The following is a 21503-nucleotide window of genomic DNA, read 5'->3' as shown; positions in this document are numbered from 1 at the left end:
CACTCAATGGGGCTAGTCATGCAACTTATAAATAATGCCACCTTCTAAATAATGTTTGGTTGATGGAATTAAAAACAATAATTCTAACATAAACTTTTGTATAAAATAATACATGTGTTTGATTAAGAGGATTAGAAATTTAATTTTATATATACTTCCTCATTTCAAATAAATGAACCTATTACTCCCTCTGTTTCAAAAATATTATCATACTTGACACAAATTCTAATAAAAAAGGGAATACTTTATAGATATGTGGTCTTAAATAAGCTACCGTCTTTGTGTGACTATAAAACTTTTGAAACTTATAGTGTGAAATCTAACATAGTATTTGTGTGACTATAAATGTTTCCTATTAAGAAAATACTTAAAAGGTGTCAATATTTTTTAAACAGACTGATAAGGAAATAATTTCAATCTTTTTGAAACGGATGGAGTATTATTTAGGGAGTCAAACAAGGCTTTCTTTGACCATAAATTTTTGCAAATAGTTATTAAATATTTTAAATTGTTAATTATTGTGACTTATAGTATTTTCTACATACTTTCTAAATATATAAATTTTATTTCAAAAAATTTTAAGAATTTTCGTCCGAATTCACACAGAAAATTAGTAAATTTGACTTTCATACTCCGAAAATGTTCAAACAAATTGAAATAAATGAAGTAATTAATATAGCATTTTATTGGCACGAAAAGAATTGCATCTTATAATATTTATCGTATAACTTTTTAATATTTAAATTTAATTTTAAAATTTTAAACTGATCTAATTCACTTTAACTTAAAAGATTACTCAAAAAGTTCTCGAAAAATGAAAAGTAATGTACTGACTAATTTGTGGACCGAGGGAGTATAGCATATATATGTCCTTTAATAAAGGAAAAAGAACAGTATGGACAAGAAAAGTTTATTTCCAAAGAAAGGGATATGCAGTGATCTGTTATCCTATCTGTCAAAACACTTTTTTGTTTTTGGGATTAGTCAACTGATTGATTAATTATACACGTGTAACGCATTATCCTCTATTTGTTAGCACAAACACTACTTTCTTTTCTTGCTTTCTTTTCATTTTCTTTTTTTATCGTCATTGATTTTGTTTACCATATTTTTATCAAATAAAATAATGTGTGAAGGTAGGATAGTTTAATTTAGGGGTATCAATGAATTTTTAAAAATATGAACCAATGAAATCTTACGAATTGTACTGATTGTTAGGTTATGGAAATAAGTTTAAAAAGTAGTGAATCGCACCAAATAAATTATATATGAAAATTATATTTTATGTTTAAAATTAATAAACCATTAATATTTTTCCCATGGGCTTGCGGTTATGTATATAGCTACAAGCTAAATTTCACGGGCGCGCTAATTGTTAGCCCCCATTTAATTTGTATCACTTTTAAAAAAAATTAATTAGTACCCCAAGTATAGACAACTTCAAGCCCTTCCTGCTCCTCCTTTTGCCTGTGAAAATAAAGGTGACGGTGATTTATATGGTGTTTGTGAGCAGTTTTAAGATGATTTATGGTGTTTTATAGTTATGAGTTGCTATGGCGCTTTTTTTTTTTTTAACTACTGCTTAGGGTTTCTTCTAATTCTTTTTAATTGCAAATGGTTTGTTAGATTTATTATTATTTTGACAAATTCATCTTACTATCTTGTTGTTATTTATGCAATCTTTTACATGGCTTCTCGCTGATGTCCCTTTTTGTTTCTTTTCATTAATGCGATGCTTCTACTTTCTTGAGCGAGGTCTATTGGAAACATTCTCTCTCTCCACAAGGTAGGGGCCAGGTCTGCGTACACACTATGCTCCCTAGACCCCAATATGTTGGATTAGATTGTTGTTGTTGTTGATTATGATTTTGACCAGTCGATGATTGAAATTTGTTCTTGATGATATTTGGGGGTTATATTTCAAATTTGAGCTCATTTAGAGTAGACTTAGGTGTTAAATCTTGTATAAGATTATTGAAATTCGAAGATCAAGTTTCTGTTTCTAGGCAATTTGTACTTTAGATCTATTTGGCCTTAAGTGTATGAAAATATTGATTGTACTTCAGACTTATTCGGCCGTAAGTACATCTGAAGTACATTTTTTTCACTTCAGACCTATTTGGTCTTAAGTGCATAAAAACATTGGCTGCACTTCAAACCTATTTGGCCTTAAGTGCATCTAAAGTGTAGTTTTTTCACTTCAGACATATTTGGCCTTAAGTGCATGAAAGTATTTGTTGCACTCCAGTCCTATTTGGCTTTAAATGCATATTAAGTGTAACTTTTATACTTTAGACTTAATTGACCTTAAGTGCATTGCACTTCAGACTAATTTATTTTTAACGTCACACCCGATAAGTCTGAAGTTGATCCTAAAGTAGATAAGTTTGCATTTTTTTGTGCAAAGTGGGTATAACTTTAATTGTGACCCCAGAAGTGGGTATAGATGCAAATGCCCCGATATTTAACATCCAATGTCCTAATTCTCAAATTTATTTTTCTACTCCTATTGAAATAAAATTAATTCCAATCTTGAGTAGCAAGCCATATGGTATTAAATATTTTCAATCTTTGCCTCTCTTATGATTCAAATTTTTATTTTTGGATACTTAATTTTCTAGTAGGCCCTATTATTGAATCATGGCTTAATTATATTTTTACATTCTTGTGGTTTGTATTTCTCTTGACTTTTCTTAGCTTGTAAAAAGTTGTTTGTAGAATCGTGGGATGGATTTATATTTTACTATCTTTCATGTCTCTTGATTCATCTCCTTTTAAACTAAAAATGTCTAGAGAGTTTGGTTGAGTCCTATGCAAATATGCATATTATCATATTCTAACTTGTATTAGCGATTCTTATATGACTCTTAAAGAAATACCAAAAATAAACGTACTGAAACCTAAGAAAATCGAAATGGTTGGGACAATTTCAAAAAATTAAGTTTGGTTAATATAAAATAGCATAACTAAAAACTTGATATGGTATATAAAATTATTTGTCGAATCGAACCATTCCCGTTAATCTTATCGTAGCAAGGAACGGATAACTTAGAAGATGACTTAATAGTTGTTTATCTGTAAAACGGTATAATTAAATTTATAATGTAATTTATAGATACGTGAACTAATTTGATCCAGAAATATAAAATAAACAAGAACAGAAATAAGATTATAAAATAAATTTTAAAGGAAATACAAGCCTGGCTATGTAACAGAAGTAAGAACATTATTAAAAAAAAGAGAGAGAATAATGCTATAGAATGAGAGTTGATTCAAGCTTTTGTGTGCAGAATATTTCGTGTATTACAATGAATACTAATTCTTCTATTTATAGCAATATTTAGGGAGACAAGATTCCCAAATCAAGTTCCTCTTGAATGCGAATAAAACCGACATTGATGGTTGTATAACGGTTGGCTATAAATGCAGATATTCTCTGTAAAGGTTGCTCATTGAATGGTATCCGATATCAATTCTTCAAATCTTTATTATCGATTACCCTATCTTCGGAATTCACCTAACACCGGTCAAATGCTTGTTGCTTGCAACCGGCATCAACTATTTGCTGACTCGCATCTTACTTGTCTTCAACTCCACATGTCACCTCATCATTCATCCAACTGTCATTAATCAATTTTACCACATACAGATAGTCCCCTACTTTTCGGTGACACAACTTAGTATTAACGGGAAGTAGATAAGACCTTTTTTTCTTGGCGAAAAAGTTTCTGAATGATTTCTAACGCTTGAAAGGACGCATGTCTCTTCATATTTAATGACCCAAACACGTGTTATCTCGTGCTTCGACAAATATTTCCTCCATTTTTCGAGATAATTATGACAACGATTTTTTTCGTTTATAAACTTCTCCACTACGTATCACTTTTCCCTTTCACTCTTACAAACCCTTCTTCTTCTTTGAATCCCCTTAGAACCCTATTGCAAAATTCATCTTTTTCAGCAAAAATATCCTTACTCAAATTTCTCACCAACATGTCTTCTAACACTGTTGTACTAGAAAACCCTACTGCAGCACCAATTCACCCAGTGATCCCATTACAGACACTTGACTCCTCTATTCTCGTATCCCAAATAGTGAAAAATCGGGCATCTCAAATTATAGAGAATAGACGAGGAGGAGGTTGTTTTGGAAGATCTAGATCTAAGTGTTCTTATTGTCATAAACTTGTCCACACTCATGAAGTGTGCTATTCTTTAACCAAATGAAGCAATTTTGCCGGCTGATGCATATTATTTGCATACCGTTGGCATTTATCGCATATTCTTACAAAGTTTTTCGCCTCAGCTTCTACTTTTGGCCAATAATATCTTGTTCTTATTAGTGTTTTCACTAGTGACCTTCCACCAATGTGATTTCCATAATGTACTTCGTATATCTCTCGCATCACGTATTCAGTTTGTGAGGGCCCAAGGCATTGAGCTAAAGGTCCGTCAAACATCTTTCGATATAAATTGCCTTCTATTAAACAATGTCGAGTTTCTTGCATTCGTAGCCGTTGGATTATCTTTTATCCTCAGGTAATACTCCATAATGCAAATGATTCACGAATTCATTTCTCCAATCACACGTTTAATTATTAAAATTTACCTCATTCATAGCTTGATCTAGCGTTGAGTGGAATAGATGCACTATGGTTGCATTTTCTGTATTCGACACATCGGCTACTGATCCCAAATTTGCTCATGCATCAGCCTCCGCATTCTGCTCTCTTGGAATTTGAATTGCTTTCCACACTCGGAATTGGTGCAATAATTCCAGTACTTTTTTTAGGTATTGATGAATTCGTGTTCCTCTAGCCACGTAATTTTCTTGAATTTGATTTACCACGAGTTGAGAATCGCTTTTGATTTCAACCTTATCAATTCCTATCTCTTTTTTAAGTTCCAAACCTGCAATCACCGCTTCATAAACTACTTCATTATTATTTATAGGGTTATATTTTATTGCTTGCCTAAAAATAAGACAATACCCAAACTTGCTCCATTTACATTTGAAGATCCATATGTGTATAATGTCCAAGTCACCATATTAGATCCAGTAAATACTCGTACCTCATTTTCAGCTTCAGGAATTAAGCTCGAACTGAAATCTGCTAGTACCTATGACTTTCTGGCAGTTCGTGGCTAATAAAAAATATCATATTAACTAAGTTCTATTGCCCATTTAGCTAATCTTCCTAAAAATTTATGTTTATATAAAATATTTTTTAATGAAAAAGTAGTTACAACAAAAATAGGATAACAATGAAAATATGATCGTAACTTTCTTGATGCCATTATTAATGCCAGTGCTAGTTTTTCTAAAAGAGGATATCGTGTCTTAGCTTCCAACAAAGACTTACTAATATAATAAATTGGAGATTGCGTACCTTTTTCTTCTCGCACCAATATCGCACTTACTGTCACTTCTGATATGGATAAGTTGATGAGTAATCTCTCTCCATCCCTTGGATTTGACAACAAAGGCTGTTTTGATAGATATGCTTTCAAATATTTCAAAGATTATTGACAGTCATCAGTCCATTCAACCTGATTTTTCTTTTCCAATAGTGAGAAGAGTTTAAAAAACTTCTCTGAGGATCTAGATATGAATCTCCCCAGAATTTCTACTCTCCTAGTTAACTTTTATACTTTATTTTACTTGTAAGTACGTTCGGTATCTCTTCGATTGCTTTAATTTGAGCCGGATTTACTTCAGTCCCCCCCATTAAAGACGAGAAAACCTAAAAATTACCTGAGGCTACACCAAAGGTACACTTCTCTAGGTTCAATTTCATGTTGTATTTCGATGTATGTCAAAGGTTTCATTCAAATGCTTGAGATGATCTTTTGTTTGCGCTGATTTTACTAGCATGTCATTGATGTAGACTTTCATAATTTTTTCTAAATATTCTTGAAATATTTTGGTCACCAACCTCTGGTACGTAGCTCCGACATTCTTCAAGCCAAAAGGCATGACTTTGTAGCAATAAGTCCCCCTATCTGTAATAAAAGACGTTTTTTCCTTGTCCTGGGGATATATTTTTATTTGATTAAATCCAGAATAAGAATCTAAAAAACATAAAAGTTCATGACCAGTAGTAAAATCGATTAATTGATCTTTATGCGATAAAGGAATAAATCTTTAAGACATGCCTTATTTAGATCAGTATAATCTATACATACTCGCCATTTTTTTTATTTTTTAGGCACCACAATAGTGTTAGCTAACCAGTCAGGGTAATTTGCCTCATGAATTGAACCAATTTTCAAAAGTTTATTTACCTCATCTTGAATGACCTGATTTTTGAATGCTCCCTACTCTCTTCTTTTACTTCACCGGAGGGTGTAATGAATTTTTATTTAACTTATGAGTCATTAACTCCGGTGGAATACCTATCATATATGAGTGCTACCAGGAAAAACAATCAGCGTTAGTGCGTAAACTTCAATTAACTTACTTTTCAACTCCGAGCTTAGGTTCGTTCCAACATAAACTTTTCTGTCGGGCCAGTAGATGAACAATATAACAACTTTGAGTTCTTCCTTAGTTGTTTTAATAACTTAGTTCTCCTCTGGGTCTTGGATCACGTCTATTCTCGCATCTATATCTGCTTCATTCCTCGCATTTCTAGTTGAGGTAGAAAATAAATTCTCTTCAGTTGAACACTATAATTGTTATTTTTCATCTTCATCTTTGGATGTTCCACTCGCCACAACAACTGTGTTGGTTTCTCGTGCCATTTGTTGATATCCTATAATATGACGAATTCCCAACTGTGAGGGGAATTTGATAATCTGATGCAAAGTGATGGTACTGTGTACACGTCATGAATCCAAAGCCTTCCTAAAATTATGTTGTAAGCCATGTCTGTATCCACCACTTGGAATTTTGTGTCTTTCACGATAACCTCGGCAAATGTAGATAGCGTGATTTCTCCCTTTGTTATGACACTTGAATTGTCGAACCCAGACAAAGATCGAGCCTTGAGAGTATCACGCAATCAATTACTTGCATCTTATTGACCACTTTAAGTAATATAATATTCACAGAGCTACCTGGATCAATCAAAACTCGCTTGACATTAGTATCATGAATAAGTAAAGATATTACCAATACATCGTTGTGAGGGATGAACAAGCCATCCGTATCCTCATCGTTAAATATTATGGTATCTCCTTCCAAGACTTGTTGAATCTGATTCCCATGGGTTACTGAGATTTTGACTGTTCTTTTTGCTTCCGTATATATAGCTCTATTAACCGCCTCACCCCAAGTTATTACATTCACTGTCCTCTTTGATGATGAGGGCTTCGGTGGTTCTTCCCTATTTTTCATACAGGATTGTTTTTCTTTCTCACTAAATAAGTCAGTGAAATAGCCTTTTCTCAAAAAATAATCAACATCTGCTTGTAGGAACCTGCAATCTATTGTTTTGCGATCGTGATCATTATGGAATTCACATTCAAAGTTTTTGGCTTCTTTTACTAGGATATGATCTTATCTCTTTGGGTGTGATGACCCAACCAGTCGTTTTGTGTATTGTAGCCATGTTCCCCTGTTTATTGCTTATTCTATGTTCATTTGTGGTTATGTAACTTGTCGGAGTGGTTGGTTTGGTTCTGAGGATTTTTCAGAGTGAATCGGGACACTTAGTCCCAATGTTGGAAGCTTAAGTTGGAAGAGTTGACCGGAATTTGATTTTTGTGTAAACGAATCCAAAATGGAGTTTTGATGGTTCTAATAGCTTTGTATGGTAATTTTGGACTAAGGCGTATGTCCAGAATTGGATTAGGTCCGTAAGTTGATTTGGTGCATTTTGGCAAAAATTGAAAAGTTGAAGGTTTGGAAGATTGAGAGGTTTGATCAAGAGTTGACTTTGTCGATATCGGGGTCGAATCTTGGTTCCAAAAGTTGGAATAGGTCTGTTGTGTCATTTATGACTTGTTTGCAAAATTTGAGGTCATTTAGAATAGGTTTGGTATGATTCAGCATAAGTTTTAGAAGTTGGAAGTTCATTTGTTCATTAGGCTTGAATCGATATGCGGTTTGTGTTTTTGGCATTGTTTGAGGTGATTTGAGGCTTCGGGCAAGTTCATATCGTGTTTTAGGACTTGTTGGTATGTTTGGTTGAGGTCCCAGAGGCCTCGGGTGAGTTTCGGATAGTTAACAGATCGATATTTGGACTTAAGCATTGTTGTAAGGTTTTAGTTGTTGGTGTAATCGCATCTACGGTGGGATTATCCGCATATTCAAAATCGCAGGTCCGAATGGAGAGACGTAGAAGCAGAATAGGGTTTGGCCAAGGGAATTTTGCAGGTGCGTGCAAAGTTTCCACATAAGCAAATGCACTTCTACGAGGAGAGTTCCAAAGAAGCGAATTTTGACTTGAGGGGCTGGGACCGCAGATGCGGAAGGCTTCCACAGGTTCGGACGCGTAGAAGGGCAAGTAAGACCGCAGAAGCGGACCCGCATAAGCGGGAATGTAGCCGCAAAAGCGGCAGGTCGGGGTTTTAGTGGATTTCGCAAAAGCGGTATCGTAGATGCGGGATCGCTGTGCATGAGCTTTTAAGACGAGGGTTTGGTCTTTTCTTCTCATTTTTTTTTGGGTTTCTGGAGTTCGGACTGGGGCAATATTTAGAGATTTTTCCTCCTAGATTGAATATGTAAGTGACTTTTAATTATTTTTATCCATAAATATTGAATAACCATTGATTATTACACTTAATTTTCATGAATCTATGTAAGAATTTGGAGATTTTTGTACTATATTATTGGAGAGTGAAATTTGAGAATATGAGGGTCGATATATGGTTAGAATCGGATGATTTTGGTATGGTTGGACTCGTAAGTGAATGGATTTTCAAAATTTGTGAATTGTGTCGGGTTCCGGGGTGCGGGTCAGGCGTTGACTTTTTTGGTTGACTTTTCGATTTGAGTTAAAGACCTTAGCTTTATCTTTTGGAACCATTTCTTACGGCTTTATTGATGGTATTACGTTATTTTGGCTAGATTCGTGTCGTCCGAAGATTGATACGCGTGGGAAGGGCTTGATAGCGGGGTGATTTGATTTGCCTGAGATAAGTATCTTATCTAAACTTCATTGAGGCACTAGTTGCCTGAATTATTTGTGATAGCTACGTGCTCTGGGTGCCACATGTGTGGGGTTTGAGCCCCTGTGCTAACACCAAAGTATTTATTCATGCTCAGGTAGTGCTTAGGCTATGATGTGCCTAGAGTTGACTGTTAAACTTTAAGCTATAATGTTTCTCATGTTTGTAACCTTGTTGTAAACTACCTGAGCCATGTTTGAGGCTACATAGAGGTTAAATCCCTGAATGAACTTGGTTTATGCTATTTCTGTGATGAAATTTCCGATTTGAGCTATGATAGCACACTTTGCACATGCCTACACTTTAACATGTCATTATACCAGTCCAGGAGCATGAGATTTGTTATTCATTCATCATATACATGTGTTCATGTTTATTTACTCCTATGTGATATGATTGGACTAGATGCTCGTGACCACGTCGGGCAGATTGTGTTGTTATGCCTGTGACCACACTGGGCGGATTATGATATTATACATATGATCACACCGGGCGGATTATGATATTGAACGTGTGACCACGCCAGGCTGGTAGCACGTTGAATTGGCCGTGCTTGCATATGGATACGGATCCATCCCCCTAGGGTCACCCTCTCATGTTTCTCTCTTGATGGTGTACACGCGGTTATTGAGGGAAATTTATCAGTGGTTTGGTATGAATATGGAAAGGTTGAGGAAAATTTTGACCAGTGTTGTTTGGAATTGCATTTCACCTTTACTTGCAATGTCCATGGTTTATTATCTGATTTATCTGCATATCATCTTATATATTGTACCAGTGGCTGAATAGAGATTTAGTAATTATACACACACATACAGATAGTCCTTTCGGTACTTTATACATGATCATATTATTGTTCTGTACTTGTTGGATTTAAAAAACTGTACAGGTTATAGTAGGTATCATTTATAATTCTTGCTTCTTTTACCTCACCGATGTTAGTTAAGATATTTATTTAGTATATTGGATTGGTTGTACTCATACTACACTCTGTATTTAATTATGCAGATCCAAGTGTGGGGACCAGTTATCAGCAATAGACTTTCTTGTTGGACTGAGCCGAGAGGCATGGTAGAGATGCATTCTTGGCCGCAGTTTTGACTTGTCTTTTCTTATGTACTATTGTTTCAGTTCAGACAGTATTGCTATTTAGTTTTCAGACTTATATTCCAATATAGAGCTCATGACTCCGTATTTGTCAGTTTCTAAGGGATTTAGCTTGTATTAGCAGTATTTCGCTATATTGAGATTTCAGACTTATACTATTTTTTATAAATTCTGTTGTTCTAGTTCTTTATTGTTTTGTTTTGTTTTGGCTTGTCTAGCCGGTGTGTTAGGCGCCATCACGAAGGTTTGGTATTTTAGATCGTGACATTGGACCAACATATCTTATCGCCCATTCCTCTTAACACAACTACTAACTCGGAAGTACTGACATTGAAGTTGTAATCTCCTATTTTTGATTGGAAAATTTGATCGTTTTTTCTTGTCATACCATGTTCCTTTTTGAATTGGGAAGAAGAACATGCATCCTTCTGCCGCGATCTCTGCTCAAATCGTGCATGTTCTGGTTTTGGCCTAAGATCTCGCCCGCAGGTCCCATGTAAGCTTCATTCTTTTTTCTGGATCTCCTTTCTGGTTCTGACTGTCTAGATATGAATTTCTCTTCCACCATTGGTTGGGATACCGTGTCTTATTCTCTTCGTAACTTTATGTTATACCTGTTATAAACATCATTCTAAGTAGTTGCTGGAAATTCACATAAACTCTCCTTTAGCCTTCTCGTAGCTTCCGAACTTCTCTCATTCAGGTTGCTAGCAAATTCCATTGCTGCCCAATTATCAAGTACGTGTGTGACATCATCCTTTCTCGTTGGAAGCGATCCACGAATTCTCTGAACAATTTCGTACTTCCTTATTTTACCTTGAAAATATCTCGCATCCCTTTTCTACTTTTTGAGCTCTCGAATGTGCTTTTATAAATGAGTCTGCAAGCTCAGCAAAAGAGTTAATTGAATTTTCGTGTAAGAGAGAATACCATGTTAGTGTTCCTTCGTAAGGGTTTCACCAATTGTTTTTAACAATGCTGATTCAATTTCTTGCTTGGTTAAGTCATTGCATTTTACTCTTGTAGTAAACACAGTAACATGATCCCGTGAGTCGGTAGTCCCACCATACTTAGGAGTATCATGTATTTTGAACTTTTTGGTATTGGTAATGGTGCTGCACTTGACTTCCTTAGCTGTTGTGAATATTTATCTATATCCACTCCTTTAATAATAGGTGATACTCCCAGTATCTATTCTATCCGTTCATTTTGTTCCTTGAGTTGCTTCTGCAAAGTGAGAACTAAATTTTACAAATTATAATTATTTGGCGTACCTGACCCTCAGGCTCCAAAGTTATTTGGTATCTCTCCACTTCCAGAGTTTTCAAGCCATGAATAAGGATTTTCCATAGTTATATTAACTAGTGGTGGAACCTAAACAACACTTGGTAACCCACTTGCTAAAGCATGCAAACTTTCACCGATTTGCTGTGCAATAAATTATTTCAAGTCATCTTGCACATTTGACTGTTCCTCATATTGTTGTCCAGCGTTGCGATTAATAGATCTAACAGGTGAATTTTCTCCTGAATGTTGTGGAGAATGTGTAGGTGTGTTGTGCGGAGGAGTCCTTCATTTTTTTCCATCTTCAAACTGAACAATTTGATCAGTTCCAGATATAATTTGTTGCTAAAAGACAAAATATGTAAAAGAAAAGTAGTAGATTTCCGGGTAACGGAACCAATTTGTTTAACCAAAAAGAGTTTTTATGATCAAAGACAATAGTTTTAAGGACAAAGAAACTAGGGCTCGGAATCGAGGCCTAAGAACGACCAGCAAATTTCCATTGCTTCTGACAAACAGAATTCCAGGCACTGCGATCCATGTTTTACCGTTCCTCTTTTATATCGATATTTGCTATTTTAGCATTAATAGTATCTGTTTCCTGCATATTTGATCTTGTCCATATTAACTCTTACTATTTACATTAGCAAGAACTTTGATTACTATTTATCATTTTGTCTTGAATCTTTGCTTGCTGGTTTTTGTGACTGCTAGTTGTAGAATTAATTCCCTTTAGTTGGTGTAGTTTAAGTCGTTGCCTGTTTTACTGCCTTTTAGTTAAATATTATATTTCGGTGATTTATTTTATTTGTAAATTCATCGCATGTTTTGGGGTAGTGCTTGTGTAGTGTCCCTTAGATTATAGTGGCTTTGGTGAACAATGATAGGGTAAGGTCTTGTCCTCGGGGGGGAAGAGGGGTCATTGCGGGGGATTGGGTGCGGGAGGTAAGGGGGTAAGAGGGATAAGAGGGCTAAGGGAGCCACCAGGTTGAGAGTTGGGTCTTGGAACATAGGAACTTTGACTGGGAATTCTATAGAGTTAGCGAAGATTCTCTAGAAAAGGAAGATTAATATATCTTGTGTACAGGAGACTAGATGGGTAGGAGATAGGGTGCGGGATGCAGACGGGTTTAAACTATGGTTTTCTGGGAGCAAGGGGCAGGAACGGGGTTGGTATTTTGGTTTATAAGGACCTCTGGGATTTAGACGTAGAGGTTAGGAGAGTGAGCGACAGGCTGATGAGTATTAAGTTAGTTGTTGGTGGATTTACTTTGAACATATTCAGTGCGTACGCACCCCAGGCAGGCTTGGATGAGGAAGTCAAGAGACGTGTTTGGGAGGATTTAGATGAGATGTTGCGCGGTATACTGCACACTGAGAAACTTTTTATCGGAGAAGATTTCAACGGACACATTGGCGCGATGTCTGGGGGATATGATGATGTACATAATGGTTTCGATTTTGGAGATAGAAATAAAGGGGGAACTTCACAGCTGGATTTTGCTAGAGCGTTTGATTTGGTAATAGCAAACTCGAATTTTCTGAAGAAGATGGAACACTTGGTCACATTCCGGAGCTCGGTGGCAAGGACCCAGATTGACTATCTTCTCTGCAGGAGGTCTGATAAAGGTCTTTGCACGGATTGCAAGGTCATCCCTAGTGAGAACTTCACGACCCTTCAAAGGCTCCTAGTGATGGACCTTGAGATCACGAGGAAGAAGCGAAAGATGGCAGTGCATGGCCAACCTAAGATCAAGTGGGGAGCCTTGACTGAAGACGAAGCGCAGGAGCTAGGGGTTAAGTTTTTTACTATGGGAGCTTAGACAAGTAGTGGGGATGCGAGCCTGATGTGGACGACGCAGTGCATTAAGAAAGCTGCCAGAGATAAAAAGGCCTGTGACTTGGACCAAGAGAAGTGCATCAAGGACGAAGAAGGTAGAGTTTTGTTGGATGAAGCGCATATCCGTCGGAGATGGCAGACTTACTTCCATAGTCTCTTGAATGAGGATGGTCACAAAGACATTGTTCTAAATGATTTGGGATCCTCCGAGAGTCGTTATGACTTTGGGTATTGCAGGCAGATTAGAATTGAGGAGGTTGTGGGGGCTATGCTTAAAATGAGCAAGGACAGAGCAACCGGACCAGATGAAATCCCGGTGGAGTTTTGGAAGAGTATGGGCAGGGCGGGCTTGGAGTGGATTACTAGGTTATTTAATGTTATTTTTAGGATGAAAAAGATGACCGAAGAGTAGAGATGGAGCATGATGGTTCTTGTGTACAAGAATAAGGGTGATATCCAAAATTGCAACAACTATCGGGGTATTAAGCTTCTTAGTCACACTATGAAGGTGTGGGAGAGGGTGGTGAAGCTAAGGGTGAGGAAAAGGGTATCTATTTTCGAGAACCAATTTGGGTTTATGCCAGGGTTCAACTACGGAAGCCATTCACCTTGTTACGAGATTGATGGAATAATATAGGGAGAGGAAGAGGGACTTGCCTATGGTGTTCATCGATTTAGAAAAGGCTTATGATAAAGTCCCAATGGAGGTTTTGTGGAGATGTTTGGAGGCTAGAGGAGTACCTGTGGCCTACATTAGGGTGATTAAAGACATGTATGAGGGAGTGAATACCTGTGTGAGGACAGTGGGAGGGGTCTCGGACCATTTTCCGATCATGATGGGGTTGCATCAGGGCCCTTTTTTGTTTGCCATGATGATGGACGTACTGGCTCGCCACATCCAAAGGGAGGTGTCGTGGTGCATGTTATTTGCAGACGACATTGTTTTGATTGACGATACGCGAGAACGTGTTAATGCAAGGTTAGAGGTGTGGAAACAGACCCTGGAGTCTAAAGGTTTCAAGCTGAGCAGAACCAAGATAGAATACTTGGAGTGTAATTTTAGATACGCTACTCAGTGAATGGAAGGGGATGTGAGGCTGGATTCACAAGTCATCCCTAGGAGGGGGAGTTTTAAGTACATTGGTATTATACAAGGGGATGGGGAGATTGATGAATATGTCACACATCGTAGTGGGGCGGGATAGATGAAAGAGAGACTTGCTTCCGATGTTTTGTGTGACAAGAAGGTACTACCAAAACTTAAAGGTATGTTTTACAGAGCGGTGGTCAGACCAACTATGTTGTATGGAGCTGAGTGTTGGCCAGCCAAGAGCTCTCACGTCCAGAAGATGAAAGTATTAGAGATGAGGATGTTGAGATGGATATGCGGGCACACCAGATTAAATAGGATTTGGAATGAAGTTATTCGGGACAATGTGGGTGTGGCCCCTATTAAGAACAAGATAGGGGAAGCACGGCTTAGATGGTTTGGACATGTGAGGATAAGAAGCACAGACGCTCCGGTAAGGAGGTGTGAGAGGTTGACATTGGAGGGCCTTAGGAGAGGTAGAGGTAGGGCGAAGAAAAGTTGGGGTGAGGTAATTAGGCATGACATGGCACAGCTACAACTGACCGAGGACATGACCCGTCGTAGGAAGGTATGGAGGTCTAAGATTAGGATAGTAGGTTAGGTAGTCTAGATTATCCATACTGTAGTGTTAGTACGTACTCTCGCATTTGGTTGGTAGTAGGCGTATTTGAATACCTATTTTTTCTTTCTTTCTTTTTTTTTCGTTTTTTTGTATGTTGCTTCTACATAGTTTTTTGATGTTGTCCCGTATTATTTTTTTGTTATTATTATGGTACCTATATTTGCCTGAGCCGGGGGTCTATTGAAAACAGTCTCTCTACCTCCACAAAGGTAGGGGTAAGGTCTACGTACACACTACCCTCTCCAAATCCCACTATGTAGGATTATACTGGTATGTTGTTGTTTAATAACCAATTTTACTTCACTTTTCCTAATATAAATGAATAGTAAATAATGAAAATAAAATATTGAGAGAATAAGGAAAAAAAATCTTATTGATAGTCGCAACTTCCTTCCAATAAGAGAGAATAAGATCTTCTAACATCAGATAGTAGTAAAAATATAGATGATTGATAGTATAATTTCGTGAATATCTTGATGGGGGTACAAATATGGTAAGTGGATTTATATAAGGGTACAATTTGTAACTGATTCGTCCTACTTAATTTCTGTGTGTTACTAATATTTATTACATTGATTTCCCGTTATATGGGCAATTTGTAACAGTTATGGTAATAACAACTAATCGTGCACAATTAGGGATTATGCTGATTTCTTTTCATATTCATGGCTATTAATGAATCTTTCATCTTCGTGGCCTTTAATTATCCATTCTGCACTTGTTTTCTCTTTTCCAGCTATTAGGTATGATATCTTTGTAGACGATCACGTGAATGTTTTACTTATGCCTTCTCTAATCTTCATTCTTCTTTATCGTTTTGACTCTTATGCCATCCGTCAACATATTATTAGTCCACGTGGTGAGTCTATTTTTCCACCAATACAACAAATTGTATCTGATAAAATCATCTTTGCAACCAAATGTTGAGTAGGTCCATTTTGTATTTCAATAAATATAATCAAGTTGTGACTTGTCAGTTGTCATACACTACCTCCGGAGCTAAATTATGAATAAATAGATATGGCGTCACTTCCGTCATTATCATCGTATTTTTCCTCAATAAGTAATTCCTTTATAATATGTTTCTACAGTAAGTGTATATTGAGTTTTTTTTATATAGGATCTAAATTGATACATTTCGTTTTCATAAATAGAAGGACCTTCTTTACCTGATGTTTTATCTTAGTATGAAAACGATTATTTTTTCATCTTATTCTACTTGCTCTGAATATATGTTTTTTCAGATAGTATGTAAATCATCTAAAAATATTGACGAATTGACTTGGTAGGTTTATTTTTTGAGGAATTCAATATACACTGTCTATGTTTGCGACTTTGCGTACGTCCAATCTCCCCTACCCCACCAACCAACAAGATCTCAGGCACTAATTCTGTATACAATAATTCTATTTTAGGGTACTTCACGATTAACCCCGTCTCCCTCCCTCCCTTGGGATTCCAAGACCCAAAGGGAAATGGGCTAGGATATTTGAAAATTGATTTAACGACTTAAGTTATAATATATATTAATAGCATAAAAAAGTTTTATACGATAAATATAATTTAATTGATTATATACAAGTTTAATAGGTTATTACTCTATATTTGAGTTACTATATCATACTTGTTATAAAATGTTATGCCGATGTTTGATCAATTTAGTTTGATGATGTAAAAACTAGTCCACTATTAATGCACAAAACTTATAATGTTGATTAAATAGCAAATGACACTATTGTATGCAGTAAAATTGGTTAATGACAGTTGGATGAATGAGGAGGTGACACATGGAGTTGAAAACAGGTAAGATGTGAGTCAGCAAATAGTTGATACCGGTTGTAAGCATGTGACTGGTGTTGGGTGAATTCCGAAGACACGATAACCGATAGCAAAAATTTGAAGAATTGATATCGGATAACATTGAATGAGCAGCCGTTACAGAGAATATTTGCATTTATAGCCAACCGTTATGCACCCATCAATGATAGTTTTATTCTCATTCAAGAGGAGCTTGATTTGGGGATTTTGTCTCCCTAAATATAGCTATAAATAGGAGAATTAATATCCATTGTAAGACACGAAACATTCTACACACAAACTTGAATAAGCTCTCATTCTATAACATCATTCTTTTACCTTGTTCTTAATATCGTTCTTACTTCTGTTACCGGAGAATTAGTATCCATTGTAAGACACGAAACATTCTACACACAAACTTGAATAAGCTCTCATTCTATAACATTATTGACTTGTATGTCCTTTAAAATTTATTTTATAATCTTATTTATGTTCTTGTTTATTTTATATTTCTGGATCAAATTAATTTATGTGTTTGTAAGCCTCATTATAAATTTAATTATACAATTTTACGAGTAAATAGTTTGGCGCCCACCATGTGGCATAGACGATTGTGTAATTGTTTTGATCCATTTATCTGTTACTAATAGATTTTGATTCATTTCTTAGCAAAAGAAAAATCAAATATGACAGCTAATGATGACAACGATTCCTATAATGTTAGACCACACAATGAACGTGAGAATATTGTTCCAACGTGATGATTCAACCAATGAAACCAGCAATGAAGGAGATGAAACAACTATAGTTCGCGAAAGTCAAAATTCTTGACATGTGAGGAGTCCAACTCCTGATGATGCAGATGCTGAATACGTTGTTGAAACGGTCAAAATCTTGAGAGAGCAACAAAGGAAAATTATGGATCACCTCACAAGATAAGATCAGGTAATGACAAAGTTGAAACAGGAGTTATTGGGTGCTTCCTGTAATGCTAATGGAAGAGCCCAGATTCCTCCTAGTATACTTGAAAATCAAACAGTTCAAAGAACCAGTAACGACACTCCAAGGGAGGAGTTTGATTTTAATGAGGCAGAAGGTACCGATAATGGATCTAGGAATGTCAACAATACAAACGACCCTTTCAAAACCGAGCTCATGAGATTCATAAGAGAAATTAATGAACGAATGGACCAGAATGCAAAGAAATTTCATGCTCAAATAGACCAGATCTCGAGAGCGTCGCAAGTGTTAAAGGGATCGGATTCCAAAATGTATACGCAATCGTCGTTTAAACAAAGTGCGACTCTAGAGTTGATCCCAAAAAGGTTTGAAATGCCATATATTTCGAAGTATTATGGGACTTCAGTTCCACAGGAACACATCACGACTGTAAAGGGAAACAACTTGTCCCAACACGAGATTGAGTCTATTTTGTTGAAGAAGTTTGGCGAAACCCTTATGAAGGGTGCCTTATCTTGGTATTCTCTTTTACTTGAGCATTCCATTGATTCGTTTATTAAATCTCATGCTGGATCAAGAAAGCGTAATGACTCGGCCGATTATTTTGAGCATTTGTATTCCGTTTGATGGTTTGAGAGCATGGGTAGCTTCGTATGATATATTAACTTGCGTGTATCATCAATTTTGGTTTTCAGGTGATTCGGAATTGATTTGGAAGAATAATTCTCATTTTAGAAGCTTTGAGTTAGAAGAGTTGATCAAGTTTGACTTTAATGTATTTGACCTCAGATTGAAGTTTTGATGGTTCCTTTAGTTTTGAATGGTGATTTTAGACATGAGTATATGCCCGGATTTGTATTTGTATGCTTCTAGAAGATTTTAGCCATAATTAGCGAAAGTTGGCAATTTAAAAGTTTGGACGGTTTATAAGTTTGACAGGGAGTTGGATTTGATGATATCGAGTTCGAATTATTATTCCAGGAGTTGGAATAGATTTGTTGTATTATTTGGATCTTGTATGCAAAATTTTAGGTTATTCCAAGTTGGTTTGGTATGGTTCGGCATGAGTTTTGGAAGTTGCAAGTTCAAAAGTTCATCAAGTTTGATTTGAGGTGAGATTCATGGTTTTGATATTGTTATGTGTGATTTGAGACTACGAGTAGGTTCGTGTTGTATTTTAGAACTTGTTGGTATATTCATACGGGGTCCCGAGGGGCTCGGGTGAGTTTCAAACTTGTTCAGATTATTTTTGCCTCATGTTGTATTGCTGAGATTTTTTATAGCTAGTGTGATCGCACCTGCGGAACTATTGGCATAGGTGCGGAGCTGCAAAAGTGGCACAAGGGGCACAAAAGTAGAAGAAGTGACTAGGGGTCACTGTCCTCAGATGCAAACAATTTATTGCAGAAGCGAATATGGAGTGTGGACGACGAAGTTGCAGATGCACAGTTTTGGGCGCGTCTGCGAGGTCGTGTGTGTGGTACATTGAGCGCTGAAGCACAATTGTAGAAGCGGGTTTTGGTGTCGTAGAAGCGAAAGATGCGAAGTTTAGGTATCCTTGCAGGTGCAAGTCTATAACTGCAGGTGGAGGTCGCAGGTGCGACAATTTGACTGCTTATGCGGAAATGCTAAGCAGATTGTTATATATTTTGAGGGTTGTTCATTTTATCACATTTTTAAGATTTGGAGCTCAGTTTTGGGCGATACTGGAGAGGATTTTCACCACATGGATTTGGTCAAATATTTTTTACTCGGTTTTAATTATATTCCATGATTCCATCTTAGATTTTGGCATTTTGATAATGATTTCAAAAGAGAAATTGGGAGGTTTGTCAAATTTTTCCTAAAGTGAATAATTAGATTTTGAACATCGATTCGAAGTCGGATTTGAGTAAAATTAGTATGGTTGGACTCATAATTGAATGCATTGTCGGAATTTATGATTTTTTCGGGTTCCGAGGTGTGGGCCCGGGTTTGACTTGTTGGTTGACTTTGAGTAATTGATTAAAGATTCGACCTTTATCATTCGGGTTGATTTCCTTTGGCATCATTTGATGTTTTGAGTTGCTTTTGGCTAGTTTCGATCCGTTCGGAGGTTGATACGCGTGGGATGGCATTTCTAAAGTGGCGTTTGGCTTTCTCGGTATTTGTTTGTCTTGCTTGAGGTAAGTATCTTACCTAAACATGATTGAGGCACTAGTTGCCTGAGTTGTTTGTGATAGCTACGTGTTATGGGTGCACATATGTATGAGGACTGAGCCCATGTGCAACCATCAGGGTATTTATCCATGCTCAGGGTAGCGTTTAGGCTATGATATGCCTAAAATTGACTATTAAGCTTATATTTGTAATATTATTGTGAACTAATTGAGCCAGTTTTGAGGTTAATAGAGGCTAATTCCCTGAATAAATTTAAAAATTATTATTTCTGTGATGAAATTGCCGATTTGAGTTATGATAGCACACTTTGTACATGCCTATACTTTAGCATGTTATTATACCAATCCAGGAGCATGAAAGCTGATATTCATTCATCATATACATGTGTTCTTGTATATTTGCTTTGGTGTGATATGATTTGGACTGGATGTCTATGACCACGCCGGGTGGATTGTGTTGTTATGCATGTGATCACGCCGGGCGAATTGTGTTGTTGTGCCTATGACCACACCAGACAGATTGTGTTTTTATGCCTGTGACCATGCCAGACGAATTGTGATATTGAGCTTGTGACCACGTTGAGCAGATTGTGATTATTGGCATGTGAGTTGTCCGTGCGGTTGATATTGAACCTATGAACACGCTGGGGTGAATTATGATATTGAGCTTGTGACCACGCCAGGTGGATTATGATATTGAGCTCGTGACTACGCCGGGCTGATAACAAGTTCAATTGGTTGTGCTTTCATGTGGATACAAATCCATCTCTCTAGGGTCACTCTCGCATGCTTCTCTCTTGATAGTGTACAAGCAAATTGTGAGAAACCGATGTGTTTCTGGTTGATATGAGCTTTGGGAGAGCTGGTTATTGTTATTTGAATCAGGTTGCACGCTGCAACAGGCCTTATTGGCTTTTTGTTATTTGGATTGGGTTGTGTGCCACAACGGACTGATATTTGGTTATTGTATTTCATCTTTTCTTGCAATTTTCTTGACTGCTTACCTGATTTACTTGCATATTTTCCTTATATGTTGGATTGTTGACTGAGTAGGACACTTTAAAATAAAGAATTGTGAGCACCAAGGTGGTTTTATCTGTGTCTTCTTGATTTGATCATATATCTGATCTATACTTGTTGGATTTAAGAACTTGTACATGTGACTGTTGAGTATCATTTATAATTCTTGCTTCTAGTACCTCGCCAAAGTTAGTTATGATACTTATTGAGTACATAGGGTCGGTGGTACTCATACTACACTTCTGCACCTCGCGTGCAGATCTTGGGAGTTGTGATGTTGTGGATGACGAGAGCTGGCATTGAATACGTACATGCATTTCGGATATGGCTACCACTTATTCTTGGTAGCTCTAGATTTGCAAATCTATTTATATGTATTTCGAATAGATTTCGGGCTAGCTTTGTAAAGTTTAAGTCTTAGAAGCTTATGACTTGTACTACCAGTTCTTGAGTTATTGTATAAAGGTTTCAGTTATTTCACTCATTGATTTCTTAGTTATCTCAATTGGA

The 21503-nt window shown here is 36.6% G+C and overlaps 1 protein-coding gene across 1 annotated transcript; it reads left to right on the top strand.

Annotated features, from left to right (window-relative positions):
* The first annotated feature begins 13352 nt into the window (after positions 1-13352).
* Positions 13353-13757, top strand: LOC142171725 (uncharacterized). The gene has a single exon (XM_075235419.1). It carries the CDS (start codon positions 13353-13355, stop codon positions 13755-13757), a length of 405 nt encoding a protein of 134 aa, XP_075091520.1.
* The last annotated feature ends 7746 nt before the right edge of the window (positions 13758-21503 follow it).

The sequence above is a fragment of the Nicotiana tabacum genome, chromosome 17 (assembly GCF_000715075.1).
Source record: "Nicotiana tabacum cultivar K326 chromosome 17, ASM71507v2, whole genome shotgun sequence".
Lineage (NCBI taxonomy): Eukaryota > Viridiplantae > Streptophyta > Magnoliopsida > Solanales > Solanaceae > Nicotiana > Nicotiana tabacum.
Note: the sequence above shows the minus strand (reverse complement) of the source record. Positions and strands in the feature narration are given on the sequence as shown.

Coding starts and splice junctions, on each gene's coding strand:
- LOC142171725 (XM_075235419.1), top strand. CDS start 13,353: ATGTGGACGACGCAGTGCATTAAGAAAGCTGCCAGAGATAAAAAGGCC.